Source organism: Thalassophryne amazonica, chromosome 2 (genome assembly GCF_902500255.1).
Source record: "Thalassophryne amazonica chromosome 2, fThaAma1.1, whole genome shotgun sequence".
NCBI lineage: Eukaryota > Metazoa > Chordata > Actinopteri > Batrachoidiformes > Batrachoididae > Thalassophryne > Thalassophryne amazonica.
The window spans coordinates 57043520-57059895 of record NC_047104.1 but is presented as its reverse complement, the minus strand read 5'-3'; the positions used below and the strand labels follow the sequence as shown (position 1 = coordinate 57059895).

The window sequence follows — 16376 nt, the reverse complement described above, 5'->3', positions numbered from 1 at the left end:
AGACACAGGATGGAGGAAAAGCAATTTTGGACAACTGGATAAGTACTGCAAACATGAGGGAGACAGCCCGGAAGGCACTGGGTGACAGCTAGACAGCAGAAGGAAGACAAGGAGACTTGGTGGTGGAACGAAGATGTCGAGGAAAGCATAAGAGGAAAGAGGTAGGCGAAAAGAACTGGGATAGTCTGAGACATGAAGAAAGTAGACAGAAGTACTCAGAGATACAGCGTAAGGTGAAAAGAGAAGTGGGAAAAGCTAAGGAAAAGCCATATTGAGAGCTGTACAAAAAGTTAAGTTGAATAAGAAGGAGAAAGGACTTGTACCGACAAGCCAGACAATGGGACACAGCTGGAAAGGATGTGCAGCAGGTTAGGGTGGTCAAAGATGCAGTGGTAATGTGCTGACAAGTTAGGAGAGTGCATTGAGAAGGTGGAGGGAATATTTTGAGGAGCTGATGATGAAGAAAATGAGTGAAAAGGCTGATGTGGAGAGTAAATCAGGCAGTGCAGGAGATTTGTAAGGATGAAGTTATGACAGCTAAGAATAGATAAGAGTGGAAAGCCATTTGTCCAGATGACATTCCAGTGGAGGCATGGAAATGTCTAGGAGAGATGGCAGTGGAGTTTCTATCCAGATTGTTTCATAAAATCTTGGAAACTGAGAGGATGCCTGAGAGTGGAGGCGAAGTGTGCTGGTTCCTATTTTTAAGAACAAGAATGATGTGCAGAGTTGCAGTAACTACAGAGACATAAAGTTGATCAGTCACAGCATGAAGTTATAGGAAAGTGCAGTATAGAAGCTAGGCTTAGGAAACACGTGAAGATCTGTGAGCAGCAATACGGTTTCTTGTCGAGAAGATCACTACATGTTGTGATTTGGAGCTAGGAATTAAACAGAGTTGAACCCCAAATAGCAGGACAGCCAGGTGAGTTCCAAGTGTTTAATGAACAGCACATGGGTCAAATCACACAACAGGGTGAAGGTCAGAACAAAACATTTCAAAACCCAACATTGGGTGAGGGATTCCAAAAATGCAAAAAGTTCTGTGGAAGGTTGCAACAAAATACAGTTCTAAACCCAAGAATGGGTGAGGGATTCCAAAGTACAAACAGGTCTCGGGATTACAACAAAAATACAATCCACTCTAGATGCTAGGTAGGGGAATCAATCAGATAACCACAAACAAAAGGGAGTGCAAAACACAAGACTGAATACTTCCAACCCCTCTAGGAGAAAACAGAGAACTAAGCAATGCCAACATAATGGCAGTACTCATCATCTACAACCAACCATACAAAAATGGACCCGCAAAGGAAAGACAAATGGAAGTAATTTAAATACACAAACTAAATGCCCCGCAGGTGGAAATAATTAAGACGACATAGACATGTGCTAACTAAATGAGAACAGCAGACGGCAGCAAACACCAAGACATTCACAAGTGGCAAACGGACCGACCTGACACAAAACAAATCAACCCCATAAACAGATGGTAACACGGTGCTACAGATGCAATGCTTTCTCTGAGAATACTGATGGAGAAGGATAGAGAAGGCTAGAGGAGTTACATTGTGTGTTTGTGGATTTAGAGAAAGCTTATAACAGGGTGCCAAGAGAAGCTGAGGTATTGTATGCGGAAGTCTGAAGTGGTAGAGAAGGATGTGAGGGTAGTGTAGAGCATGTCCAAGGATAGTGTGACAGCGGTGAGATGCACAGTAGGAATGACAGACTCGTTCAAGGTGGAGATGGGATTACATCAAGGATCAGCTAAGTCCTTTCATGTTCACAATGGTGATGGACAGGTTGAAAGATGAGCTCAAACAGGAGTCTCCATGGACTATGATGTTTGCAAATGACATTGTGATCTGTAGTAAGAGTTTTGAGGAGGTTGTATCTAGCCTGGAAAGGTGGAGATATGCCCTGGAGAGAAGGGGAATGAAAGTCAGTAGGAGCAAGACTGAATACATTGTGAATAAGAGGGAGCCCAGTGGAATAGTGCAGTTACAAGGAGTAGAAGTGGTGAAAGTAAATGAGTTTAAATACTTGGGTCAAATGTACAAAGTAAGGAGAGTGGTAGACAGGTGAAAAAGAGAATACAGCAGGGTGGAGTGGTTGTAGAAAGGTGGCAGGAGTGATTTGTGACCGAAGAATATCTGCAAGCGTAAAAGGGAAAGTTTACAAGACAGTAATGAGACCAGCTGTGTTGTACGGCTTCGAGATGGTGGCACTAACAAAAGACAGGAGGCAGAGCTGAAGATGTTGCAGTTCTCTTTGGGAGTGACGAGGACGGACAGGATTAGGAATGACCATATCACAGGGACAGCTCAGGTGGGACAGTTTGGAGACAAAGTCAGAGAGATGAGATTGAGATCATTTGGACATGTGCAGAGGAGGGACCCAGAATACAGTATAAGGAGAAGGATGCTGAGGATGCAGCCACCAGGCAGGAGGAAAGAGGGAGGCCAAAGAGGAGGTTTAAGGATGTGATGAGGGAGGACATGCAGGTGGTTGGTCTGACAAAGAAGATACAGAGGACAGGGTGAGATGGAAATGATTGATCTGCTGTGGCGACCCCTAATGGAACAGCCAAAAAAATAAGTTGATGGAATAAAAATAAAATAAAAATTACACTCACTCATCTTCAACCACTGACTCCAGGGTCATGGGGGCTGGAGCCTTTCCCAGCAGTCATGGGGTGTGGCAGAGTACACCCTGGACAGGACTCCAGTTTGTCGTAGCGCCACATACAGACAAGACAAACAAACACATTCACACCTGCACATACACCTACAGCCAATTTAAAGTTTCCAATCCACCTAACCTGCATGTCTTTGGATGTGGAAGGAAGCCGGAACACACGGCGGGAACCCACACAAACACGGGGAGAATGCGCAAACTTCCCACAGAATGGCCACAGGTGGGAATCGATCCCGTGACGCTCTTTCTGTGAGGCAAAAGTGCTAACCACTAAAGGCCCGGTAACACGGCATTTAACGAAAGGCAATGAAGCTCAAATGAATCAAGAATTCTGGACTTTCGTTGACATTGTTTAACCTTCGTGCAGCTTCGTTCCTGCAGCTGGCACTTCGTCAGGATTTTTAAACTGTTGAAAAATTTGAATGAATGCCGCTGAAAACCTCAATTCTTCCGTATTTTGTTTTGCTGTAGTTCTTGGCGGCGTTTTTTTTAATCATTTGCTTCATTTTTGTAACGTTAGCATTGTTTGACTTCGTTCAACCAGCTGAATGTTTTCATACAGTGCAGAAGCCGGTTTGTGAGCGCTGCTGCTGCCGCTACATTCATGTACCGTCGCAAATTACAGGGCAAACTCAGCCTGTTTGCTTGTTTTTTTTATTTGGGGGGGCTCAGCTTCATTGGGCTCAGGCACCTTATATAGGCCAGAATTAATCTTTTGTGTGGATACAGTTTTACCCAAAAATAATGAAAACCACACCCCTGCCACAAGCAACTGCTGAATTTGAAACACCAAAAGTTGTGTAATTTCCGACGGTACTTGGACGCAGCAGCAGCAGCAGCAGCAGCCATTGCCTCCTATGTGTGCTTATTATTTTTATTAAATATAACAGTATGAATGTAGGACTGACAATTCAGCCATTCTGTACAAGTGGCAACAGGTAGATGATTCAGATGATTATATGAGTTGTTCTGGGAGACAGAATTCACGTTGTGGATCAGTGGCAGCTGGTGGAAATAACAGCACATGGGGAGTCAATGCGCAGCGTTCACATGGACTGATCAGTTTACTGTTCTGATATATTCAATAATCTTTACACATATTTATTCCCCCTTTTGACAGTTTTCTGCTATAAATCAATATATATATATGGCCTAGTATCGTAATACACTGATACACCAGCCCCCATGGCACACCAGCATTTTTTTTATTGTTTTTTTTTTAATTGGAGTAAGACAAAGCCTGCAGTGCATTGTCACTCTGAAGCAGAGAGAGATTCTGATGTGAAGGAGATGATCCAACTTTTGTTCTGGATGAGGAACCAGAGCAGGCGGAACCACTGATGTGCGCACAGATCTCCAGAGTGGGTCGGATTGCGTTCTTCTGTTTGCAGCTGGAACGCAGAGCAGGACATAGACACAGCAGTGGCTCCAGGCGGTTTCGTTTAAAGCGTGGAGATCAACGTTAGCTTCGGTTTAATTTTGTTCCTCTTTCGTTCTTTTTGCACTCTTGATTCACAGGCTGTTCTGTGAAGGGAAAAGTCAAAAGCTCAATCGTCCACCTTGACTTTTTTCCCTTTGTTCAGGTATTGTCATATGCCGTGTGACTGGGCCATAAGCCACCGTGCTGACCACCAAACACTCCATTTGATCAAATTTGTAATCCAACTAAAACTTTTGGGCACTGTGTTATGAAATAAAATTAAAAAGGGGGAAATACAATAATTCCATTTAACCAATGACCATTGATTCCTCACTGATTTCTCTTCTTCAAACGGAGTTAATAAAAGAGTTAAATGTAGTTTTCTGTCGGGTGTACATGGTGGCTCTTCTTATTTTTTCACTTTATTACCATTGGGATCCAATATAATACACATGCCAGTGTAAATTAGCCTCACGCTAAAGCTAGGGCTGAGCCACAGAGATTTTACTGTCTGTGTACTACAGCATATAGTCGAACAGAAAAGTACTTAGAACTTGTCTGCCTTTCTCTCTTGGCCTCATAGGTTCTGCCCCAGCGGGCTGTCTTTACCCATTTTCCAATCTGCCAGTCGCACACAAAACAAATCCACCTGTCGTCGTGGAGACCGGCCTGAACAGGATGACTACAGCTGTCTGGGCCTGACTCGGTACAGGCCAGCCAGCGCCCTCCACTGGTGACGGAAGGCCCATTAAGATGCTTATTAGCCCACCTGCCAGCAGAATCTCCTCACCTGCTCAGATGCACCAGACTAATGAAGACAGTCACATCATTAATGCAGCACTTTGAACACGGGAGTCATGGATGTGTGGTTTTTGTGCTCCCCGTGTCCTTGATCACAAGGGCTCTCCAGCCTTGTGACAATATAACAATCGAAGCGTTAAGAGACAGCTATTCATAGTGCGCCACTTGATTGCTTCAACAGTGAAGCTATTAATGCTGCATTAGTAATTGTAATGTTCACAAACATCTAATAGGATAAAGGCTAAGTACAGTGCAATTTAATGCTGCTGACTTTCAGCCGCTCTTTGAAGGATGTTTTCAATTATAACGGGGCTAATTTAATTCATTGTTCGCAGCTGAAAATGCATTTTTAAAGCTTGACTGAGTCTCCATTTCAGAACTCAGGTTTAATCAGTCGTGTACATTGAACACTGGAACGTCCTCTAAAGAGATTGACAAAGTTGTCGGAGATCTGCGTTCTCAGTTTTAAAGGGACACCGCTGAGCTGCGCGTCACTTTTTCCCAGGGAGGCGAAAGGCTTCATTCGTGCAGGGGAGGGTGTTCGCCTGAAAAAGATGAAAAGACCTGTGCCTTTAAGAGGGCTGCCTCCCCTTTCCCTCATGCTCCCCCTCAATCACACAGACACTCCTCCAGTGAGCATTTGTGAGGCAGCTCCTGTCCCTTATGTCTTTTTGTGGGGAAAGGAACACACTTCTTTCAGCATCACTGGAGACGACACAGAGCTCCAGGGAAGACGCCCCAGGTGCAGACCTTCAAACAGCTCCGGCCTTAACAACAGAGGTTACCCAGAAGATGCGATACACACACACTCATGCTGGAGTCCAACATTTTGGACGAGGATGGAACTTAACAACCGGGTCAGCGCAAGAGTTTTGAACTGAGGCCGACATGATCATACATCAAGATCAACGAGGCTGGATCAGCTCCCTCGGAAAAGGTGGAGTCTTCATTTGAGCTTTTACTTTCTCTTTGTTGAAAGTTTTGTCAGAGAAGAATGATCAAAGTACCCCGTTTCTTTTGCAGCTATTATGGATAAAAGCGGCATCGGAAATATGTGCTATTGAAGCAAAAGGGATAATTTAGCATACTTTTTCTTCATTATTTTTATCTGTCTCCAGAGCACTTTCTAAATAGACATTGGTGGTATGAAATTGAGATGCTCTTAAAGAACAACTTGAACGGTCCCGACAGTGTTCTTAATTCGCCAGCCAGGCGTTTATCTTATTTCTGCAGCTCGTTCACGGAGGGAGAGTTAAAGACTCCATTGATAGTGCTCTTGGGGAAGGGCTAATAATTCCTCGCTTATATGAAGTCTTCAAAACTTTCCAGCTGTTGACTAAAAGTGTCACAGATGTGAGGAAGTGATGCAGACTGGACTGACAGTGGAGCACTGAGGACAGGAGACATGTTCACAGGGTGCGGAGTGGTCAGTGGTCAGAGTCAGTACCTGGTCCGAGACATCGTCAGGCCCCACCCAGGAGTGGAAGTGAGTGGAGCTACCCACACGGAGAATGGTGTAACCTCGGGGTCCTGTCATGTCCACCAGGGTCAAACCTGCAGTAGTGCTGACCAGCAGGCAGTCGTCAGAAATGTTTCTGCACCCTAAAACCAGTGCCACCATCTACCCCTATGCCTGCTCTCAAACTGGGCAGGAAGGGTTCAAGAAAGTCTGCCGAACCGAGGAGGACAGTCCATGTCCCTTTCCGGGACTTGCCTCTGGGGTGTTGGAGATGCGTGTGAAGGAGGGCAGTAAGATCCGTAACTTGATGGGATTTGCCATGGCACGAATGCAAGGAGAGATAAGTGTGAGAGATGGCGGCAGTGGTGACGGTGGGCTCAGACAAGTTGTCTTCACCGGCTCGGGTCGTGCTGTCACCAAAACCATCACTTGTGCTGAGATCATGAAGCGTAAGGTGGGCTCTCTGCACCAGATGACCAAACTACAATACAAGTGGTGAAGGAGGTGTGGGAGAGCAACGAAGGTCACACATCAGAGATGACGGTGCACAGGACGGTGCCCTCCATCAGCATCCTCCTCTCCAAAGACCCCCTGGATACTCAGGAACCAGGCTACCAGCCTCCAGAGACACTCAGTGCATTGTGGGAGGAGAAAGAGGGCACCGGTATCCCGCAAACAGCGTGCAAGAGACCTCTTCAACCCTCATCGTGCAGCAGCTTTCCTTCTTTTAAGAGGGTGTGTATGGGGGAAGGCGTCCTCCCCCTCGCTGACTGACTGATTGACTGACTGACTGAACTGGTGTGAAACAGTAAAGAGAATTGAATCAGTGGATTTCATTTGGCATTGCCCTCCACCCAAGCACAATGCTGAGACAATCAGAACAGTCACTCAGACAGAACAATGTTTTCTGAGAAGAACTGAGTACCAATTCCGCCTCCAGAGGTCAGGTTAGCTGGGACCTAAAGGCTGGCCTCTGGTTCCCGTCCTGTCTGACTGGACTCTCAAATCCACAGAACTGTTCAGGTGTGTGCAACCATGCCTAAAAGTCTTTAACTGATTCACATCCCATTTCACTCTGACTAAAGAAAACACCACCAGTCACACTGGTTTCCAGGGTCCAGCTTGCAGCAAAGTACCAACAGCCTGGGGAGGAAGAGCTTATTAGCATAGTAATGCAATTGTGCCACTTTAAAAACATAATCTGAAGTTTAATATAAAGAGTTCAAAGCCATTGATGATGTTACAAATGCAAATGTTTTATTTGTTAAATATCATGAAACAAATTAAATAAAATTGAGGTGGGGTTTTTTCCCCCCTGTGGAAATTTTTCTTTTGTGCTTCTGTTTCCTGATATTGTCAAATTTGCAAGCGCTGGCTGAACAGAGGATCACAGCATGCTGATCTTTTGATAAGAAGAATGGCAGTGAAATTTTAAAAAGAAAAAAAAAAAAAAATTAATGACAACACACTTGATAAGGCTCCTAGCCAACACCGGCTGACAAAAAGTGCCGAGGCAGAAAAACAGCACAGATTCATTAAGATAACAACAAAATATCATCCACCACAACGAGAGAAAAAGATTAAAAGTCTTGACTGAGCTCCACACATGATGCTCCTGTAAAATACAAAGTTTAAGCTGTGTACTAACCCTCTGCTTGCAGCCTATAGGTCTGCACGCCCACCTTGTATTACAGTTGGCCCCTCTAGCCAGTATGTCACCATTTTTTTTTTCTTTTAACTCTGAGCAGTCACATCGGTCACATTGTCACAGCACAATATTGGAGGTGTGGTTGACTGACATGAAATGAAATGTGCTGACTTTCTCCAAATGGCACAGTTTGTGTATTCTCTTAATGCATTTTTGCACAATTTCGAAACTAAATTCGAAATTTTATTTGAAGAGGAAATAAAAGGAAGCTTTGTTTGAGCTGGACACGATAAGAAAACAAACAACTGGATCAAATTTAAGTCAGCAGACTGTATTTTATCTGCCATGGTGAATAAAAAAACAAAGAAATCAAACAAATATTTAATAGAAAACTCATTGAACCCCCCCACAAAAAAAAAAAAAAAAAAAAAGTGTTAACAACCTTTTCCCACTTAATCAGCTATGTCTTCTGGGGATAATAAGTTAGACAAGTGGAACCTTGTCTGAAGCCTTTTCTGTTGATCTTAATGAAAATCTGCAAATGCAGATGTCTGTTTCCTAAAGTAAATTAATCAAAGTGACTCAAAGCTGCAGAGACAAAATCACAGCTTAAGATGGTGAGGTTTTCTCCTTCTTTCTCTCTCTCTCTCTCTCTCTCTCTTCCTCTCTCTCTTACACACTGTAAAACACAAGACATTATTTTTACACAAACATTATGAGGAGAGTCGTTACTGTATTTTTAGGACTATATTACTTTTTTTTTATTAATACTTTGGGGTGTCCTAAAAAAAGAAAAAAAAAAGAAAAATGATGTAACAGTACACAAAAATAACATTTCAGCACATTTGCAGTACAGTGGAAACAAGAAACACAGCATTAAATATATTTAGCCTGTGTTATTTTGGCTAGTATGTGACTAAATAGTATTTCTAGATTTTTACAAAATGTTTTATCATGAATTCTTGTGAAATATAGGTTTCAAAATTAAATTACGTCTAAACCCCAGGGCAACTTATAGTCCAGAAAATATGGTACCTCAAACTATTTAAGCTTTTCGAACCCAAAAAATTCAAGTGGCAGAACTTATTTTGAGTCAATAAACAACATTTAATGATTCACAAACATAAATTTACTATTATTTATTAATATTACACTTTATTATTTACCATAATAAAGTCTTGACTCATTTTTTAAAGTATTTTGTATTTTGACATCTGTTGTATTACTGATTCACAGTCACTGTTGTTCTCATTTTAAATGTTATTTCTTTTTTTTTTCCCCTTTGATATGTCTAACACATTGATTTATCACTCTGTTACTATCTCCTTTCTATTACCGACTTCCTTTTTTATTACCCTTGCAAGTCTCAGATGGCATATGTAATGTAATCAAACAACAACAAAAAAAAACATCAAAATATTTGTTTAAAGAAAATGCACTCTTGAGTGGTTTAATCTGGGGTTCTCTAACATATTAACAACATTAAACCATAAACTGCTCTGGATCCCAATTACATAAAAAGTTATCATGAGACATCAGAGCAACAAACATTGTCTCGCCTATAACCCCTTGATTCCAACAGGTGCTGTTTTACAACATTGTGTGTGTGTGCCGCGGTTTTGTTGCATTATGCATTCTGCTTCAGATCTTACAGTATTGCTACTCAACTCAACTCAACCTTTATTTCTAAAGCACGTTTGAAACGACAGCAGTTGACCAAAGTGCTGTACACAAAATGGGCACCAAGTTACTCCAATCATAAATAAACAATTAAAATAACAATAAAATTACAAAAGGCAATAAAACAACTAAAAGACAAAGTAAATAAAGAGTAAAAAGTAGTAGGAAATAATTTAATTTGATTTAATTTAAATTATTTATTTACATAGTGCCAAATCACAACAAGCTGCCTCAGGTGCAACGCATAAGTAAGGTCTAACCTTAAAAACCCCTAGAGCAAGCACACAGGCAACAGCGGTAAGGAAAAACTCCCTCTGATAATATTGAGGAAGAAACTTCAAGCAGACCAGACTCGAAGGGGTACCCACTGCTCGGGCCATACTAACGACACACTAGACAAATATACAGTATACAGGATATTTTGAGAGTCCATGCTGGTGGTACAATTTTTCAGCATTAGCAACAGGAAAAAGAAGAAATACTAATGTTAAACAGAGATGTAATTGAATAATTTAGGAAATGCCAGAGAAAATAAATAGGTTTTTAGGAGGTTTTAAAAGTCTCTAGGGACAGAATGTTATATTATATATTTTAGTATATTAAAGAGCCTGGGGCTGCTACTGCAAAGGCTCTGTCACTTCTTGTCTTTAATCTGGTTTTAGGCACCTCCAGCAACAGTTGGTCAGAAGGCCTTAAGGCTCTGATTGGGGTGTAAGGAAAAAGAAACGCCAAAAGATACACTGGGCTAGGCCATTGAGGGCTTTAAAAACCAATTAAAAGAAATTTAAAATCAACACCGGTATTGGACCAGAAGCCAGTGAAGTGTAGCCACGACCAGCATAATGTGGTCGGACTTTTCTTTCCCTGAAAAAAGACGAGCAGGTAGCGTTCTAAATAAGCTGGAGGCAGTGTTAGCGAGGTCTGATCCAAGCCATCGTACAGAGAGTTACAATAAGATAGTCTACCTGTGATGAAGGCATGGACACCATTATCAGGAGATCCTAGAGAATATGGCTTGGACTTGGCTAGAAACAGCGGTAGTTTTCAGAAGCAGATGATTTGTTTGCTTGCGGATTTGATCTTTTTTTTTTACTCACTGATTTCTGTGCTTCTACCAAAAGTGAGGAGCCTTTTTTTATATGTTTTAATGTTATTTCTACTTTATTGTGCCATAGATCTTCAAGTTATATACATTTAAAGAAGTCCATCTTCTGAGTAATATAGATCACAGACTGGTGGCAGTGTTTCATATGTTAAAAATAAGACAGGATGATAGAAAAATGCTGACTCGTGGAAAGTGTTTGCCTGATTGGCCGGACACACACATACCAGTAGTGACAAACCATCAAAAATAGACAGAGCATTTTCTGAGTGAGCAGAGCATCTGAAAACATGCTGAAGCACTGCTGGTGGAATCACAGACTTTGTCAACTTTGTCACACAGTTGGTCAAAATCGGCACATGTTCAAACTCTCCGGGCGCCGTCGAGATGGTGCATCTCTCTGACAGCGATCCATGTGCAATCTGAGGACCATCTCTGACCGCATTTTACATATTCTGATGGCGGAAAACAGGATCCGAATGAGTTGAGTACATACAAGGGAACGTTGAGATGGATCTGGACGGCAAAGCCTGCCGGTATGACCTGCACGGTGCCACGTATATATGTCCGTTCATCATGATAATAATGATAATCCACTTCATCATGATAATAATTCATAATAATTCATAATTATTATCATGTACAGCGAATGTGAACAGCGGCTATCAAACCGAAAGCACCGTGCGCCACTGTGCACACGCCACTGCAAATCTGAACAGGTTTGCTATATCACAAGTAGACCTTACGTACAGATATTGAACATTCCTTCCCATGGGTGACGTAAATGTGAACTATTGTCTCCATCATATCTGTATATACCCCGGCAGCTGCGCCTCTCTGTAGTGCGTAGTAACACGTCATTGCACTCCGTCAGGCTTGGAGCTGAATGGATCTCACCACTGAAATATATCATTACCTTCTAACTCTGTAGGAGATATAGGGATGGTATTGATAAGATTTTATCGATATCGATGCCATTATCGATTCTGCTTATCGATCCGATTCCTTATCGATTCCCTTATCGATACCTCTTGTGAATTTTGTACTAAAAGTAGGCTTTACCAGGTTTTCTATGTATTTCATTGAGTCTTAAAGTAAATAATATGAAACTGGTCATGTATCCTTGATCTCTGGACATAAATAAAAATAAACAAAATGGGTGTTTCACTTTGAAGTTATTCATTCTGACTGGACTCTATCGTTGTAACTTGACTTGGCAGAGAGCTGGGCTGCATTTGGAGCTGTGTGAACAGAACGGAGGATGATTCTCGTTTCTTTCTCGCAACAACACAGGAGTCCCAGTTAGTAACTTTAATCTGCACAAAAGTGACTCACGATTGACATATTCAGGGATGAAAGTGGTGAAAAACAAAAAAAGATGAAACCCAAAATTACCCCCAACACCACCTGCATGAAAATGTTTGAATTCTAGAAGCTCTGAAATGCAATCTGGGACTATTCCAGACAATAAACTGCAGTGAGTGCAGCATCCATTTTGGTGAGAGAAAAAAAAAAAGTTTCCTTATTCAGATTCATTCCAGTAGTATTCTGTTCTTACAAGGATGCAGCAGTTTTCTAGCTTGGCAGATGGTTCTGAAGGAAATCACTGAAGAAATGAACACATTGAAAATATGGTTTGACCAAAACAAACTGTCAGTAACTTAAATAAGACAGGGATGAAATGGAGGTGTAAGAGTCACTAGATTGTTCACAGGAAACATTTATTTCTGTATTATTTATTTATTCTGTATGTTCATGGTTAGTTGGTTTTAATATTTTATTTTCTGTTGTGTTTCTGTTCAGGTTCTTTTTGCCTCTTTCTCTAAAATTGTATATAATAACTAATCATTAGATTATTAATATATAAACAAAATACATTTAAAAAATATTACAATTTGTAATACATGACTCTTTTACGACAACAAACGCTTGACAGCTGCAACTGCTTAATGCTAACTTACATTGAAAATGCCATAGACATGCTAACGTGTTAGCATCGGTCCCGTTTTTAAGTTATAAAATACATCTATCACCTGTTTCAGAAGACCATAACAGGTCAGTTTAACATAAAAAGGTAAATAATACTCACAGCCATATGCTCTTTAGGGTTTTAGCAGGGGAAAATTAAGATAAGTGAAAGAAAAAAATGAATCAACAAAGCAATGATCAAAGCACTACTTCGATCTGCGAATCGCTGCTTCGATTGGTTCAAGGTTCAAAGCAAGCCGCACTGCGGCAAAAGTTGATTACAGACCCACTGCAGGGTCTGTAATCAATGTAGAGAAATTATATTTTCCTGACAAACACCCCCAAAAACAACGGCCACCTCTGAAGAACCGATAAGGGAATCGTTAAGTAAAAAAGGTATTGATGTCGGTGGATCGAATCATTCTTAACATTACCCAAAAGGAACCGGTTCTCGATACCCATCCCTAGAGATATGACATGGAACTGTTGTGCCAGGCCATGACAGCATTAATAAAAATGTATCACAACCTCCAACAGAGGTCCAGGAGTTTTTCACAGCACGGATGTGGATGGGGAGCCGAAACCAGCTACTGCGTCTCACCCGGCTGCTGTGTGCTGGAATGAATCACCAAAAATAAATCCCATGTGATGAACCAACCATCAAGGTGTCCAGAGTTGTGTTCTGCTCTTGAAGTGAGCCCTAAAGAAAAAAGAAATTAAAAGGCTCCGTCTGATGCATGGTACTGCTTGGCCCACTGCCATCAAACTTTCAGCAAAGCTGTCTAGTGGCGCATATGCACGCTTAGTGTCTCATGCAGCATTTATGCATATATACACACACACACACACACATGCCTGAGTGATCATTTCAGCCCCACACGTGTGAGCAGGGCACATGTGCACGTGAGGAACACAGCGCTGCCTCCCACTCTGGTCCCATGTTTGCCATCCAGACATTTGGACATTGGGCAGTCTTCAGTGCCTTTTATGGCTGTCTGACTGCAGTCTGTATCATCTACCTGTTGTCTACATGCACTTTGGATACCATCGTGCAGGTGTGGATGAGGTAATCTGAATGCATTCTGACACTGCTGACCACTCCTCTTTTCCCCCTGACTACGTCGGATTATGGCAATATTTGCTGTGTCAGGCATGGTTCCTGCACATTCTTGCTATGTGTGACGGGGCTTTACTTTTGAAAATCATTGACACAATCATTGAAAAAAAGTGATTAGCTCAGTGCTGTTTGTTTTATTTTTTGTGTGTCATAGTATTGGACTATTTTATGCCTATGGTAGTTATTTACTTATTTATTTTTATTTTTATTTCTGTGGTTGTTGTACACTTTAAAGAGGGCCTCTGGAAATTTGATATTACCACCAGGAATATATATAATAAATATATGTAATAATCAATAAAGAATATTTAGTTAAGAACCACATGGTGTAAAATTAAAGCAGAATTTTGACATTTTTCAACTTCAGATCTATTTTTTTTTTTTTTACATATTTTAAGTTTAAACCTTTTTTTTTTACATATTTTAAGATTAATATTTTCACGTTGGGTAAAAACCAAAGTAATCAGTGTAATATTGATTTAGAATGTGAACACTGTCATGGGCTAACCAGTTATGTAATATTATTGTGTTGGGCAAGCTAAGGCACAGAACAAAGGCAGTAGAGGTACCTGGTAGCGTAGATGGTCCTAATTTTAACAAATGTAAATAAACTTTAAAATGAGAGAATATACAACCCCATCACTAGTATTTTGTTGCACCACCTTTGGCTTTCATAACAGCTTGCAGTCTCTGAGGCATGGACTTAATGAGTGACAAACAGTACTCTTCATCAGTCTGGCTCCAACTTTCTCTGATTGCTGTTGCCAGATCAGCTTTGCAGGTTGGAGCCTTGTCATGGACCATTTTCTTAAACTTCCACCAAAGATTTTCATTGGATTAAGATCCAGACTATTTGCAGGCCGTGACATTGACCCTATGTGTCTTTTTGCAAGGAATGTTTCACAGTTTTTGCTCTATGGCAAGATGCATTATCATCTTGAAAAATGATTTCATCATCCCCAAACATCCTTTCAATTGACGGGATAAGAAAAGTGTCCAAAATATCAACGTAAACTTGTGCATTTATTGATGATGTAATGACAGCCATCTCCCCAGTGCCTTTACCTGACATGCAGCCCCATATCATCAATGACTGTGGAAATTTACATGTTCTCTTCAGGCAGTCATCTTTATTAATCTCATTGGAATGGTACCAAACAAAAGATCCAGCATCATCACCTTGCCCAATGCAGATTTGAGATTCATCACTGAATATGACTTTCCTCCAGTCATCCACAGTCCACGATTGCTTTTCCTTAGCCCATTGTAACCTTGTTTTTTTTCTGTTTAGGTGTTAATGATGGCTTTCGTTTAGATTTTCTGTATGTAAATCCCATTTCCTTTAGGCAGTTTCTTACAGTTCGATCACAGACATTGACTCAAGTTTCCTCCCATTCGTTCCTCATTTGTTTTGTTGTGCATTTTCAATTTTTGAGACATATTGCTTTAAGTTTTCTGTCTTGATGCTTTGATGTCTTCCTTGGTCTACCAGTATGTTTGCCTTTAACAACCTTCCCATGTTGTTTGTATTTGGTCCAGAGTTTAGACACAGTTGACTGTGAACAACCAACATCTTTTGCAACATTGTGTGATGATTTACCCTCTTTTAAGAGTTTGATAATCCTCTCCTTTGTTTCAATTGACATCTCTCATGTTGGAGCCATGATTCATGTAAGTCCACTTGGTGCAACAGCTCTCCAAGGTGTGATCACTCCTTTTTAGATGCAGACTAATGAGCAGATCTGATTTGATGCAGGTGTTAGTTTTGGGGATGGAAATTTACAGGGTGATTCCATAATTTATTCCTCAGAATTGAGTGAGTCCATATTTTTTTTTTTTCCCCTCTGCTTGGTCTAAAAAAGTAACCATTACTGACTGCCACATTTTTTTTTTTTGATTTCTTATAGTGTTTCTTAAAGCCAGAAAGTGCCATTTGAAATGACTTTAGTTTTGTGTCATGTCTGTGATCTGCTTTTTTCTACAAAATTAAACAACTGAATGAACATCCTACATAATTATTGCCAGGGCTTGTATAGTTAGCCACTTACCTTAGCCATGCCATTGTCCCATGGTAGTCTGCATCACTGATTCCAAGTCGATTCCCAGTGAGGAGCTCTATTTTGCAGAATGGGTTGCATCAAAAAGTTATATACATTCATTTTGATTTTGTCTTGAGTGAAAAAAATTATCCCCAAAACATCTAAAAAAAATTATGTTGTTAGAAAAACATTGCAAACATCACAGTAAAACATAGTTATGAATTAATTTAGAGCTCTATTAGAGGTGTGTGACATAGATACAGATTTATATCCTATAAGCTTTTTTCCTTTGAAGTTTCTTTTTTCCACAAAGACTTCCATCATACCATGCAATTATCAAATGTGAGTAGAGAACTCCGACACTTGATTGCTGACATTTTAATTAGGATTAAGGCTGTAAAAACAGTAAACTTGTCCTTTATTTAAATTAGGTGTTGATGCTTCG

General features: G+C 40.8%; 1 protein-coding gene across 1 annotated transcript; it reads left to right on the top strand.

Annotated features, from left to right (window-relative positions):
* Positions 1 to 5388: 5388 nt before the first annotated feature.
* Positions 5389 to 7325, top strand: LOC117524572 (ribonuclease P protein subunit p25-like protein). Its single transcript, XM_034186389.1, is given in 2 exon segments — positions 5389 to 6868; positions 6871 to 7325. Coding segments are annotated over 2 exon segments (696 nt in total). The 5' UTR covers positions 5389 to 6453; the 3' UTR covers positions 7152 to 7325.
* Positions 7326 to 16376: the final 9051 nt, after the last annotated feature.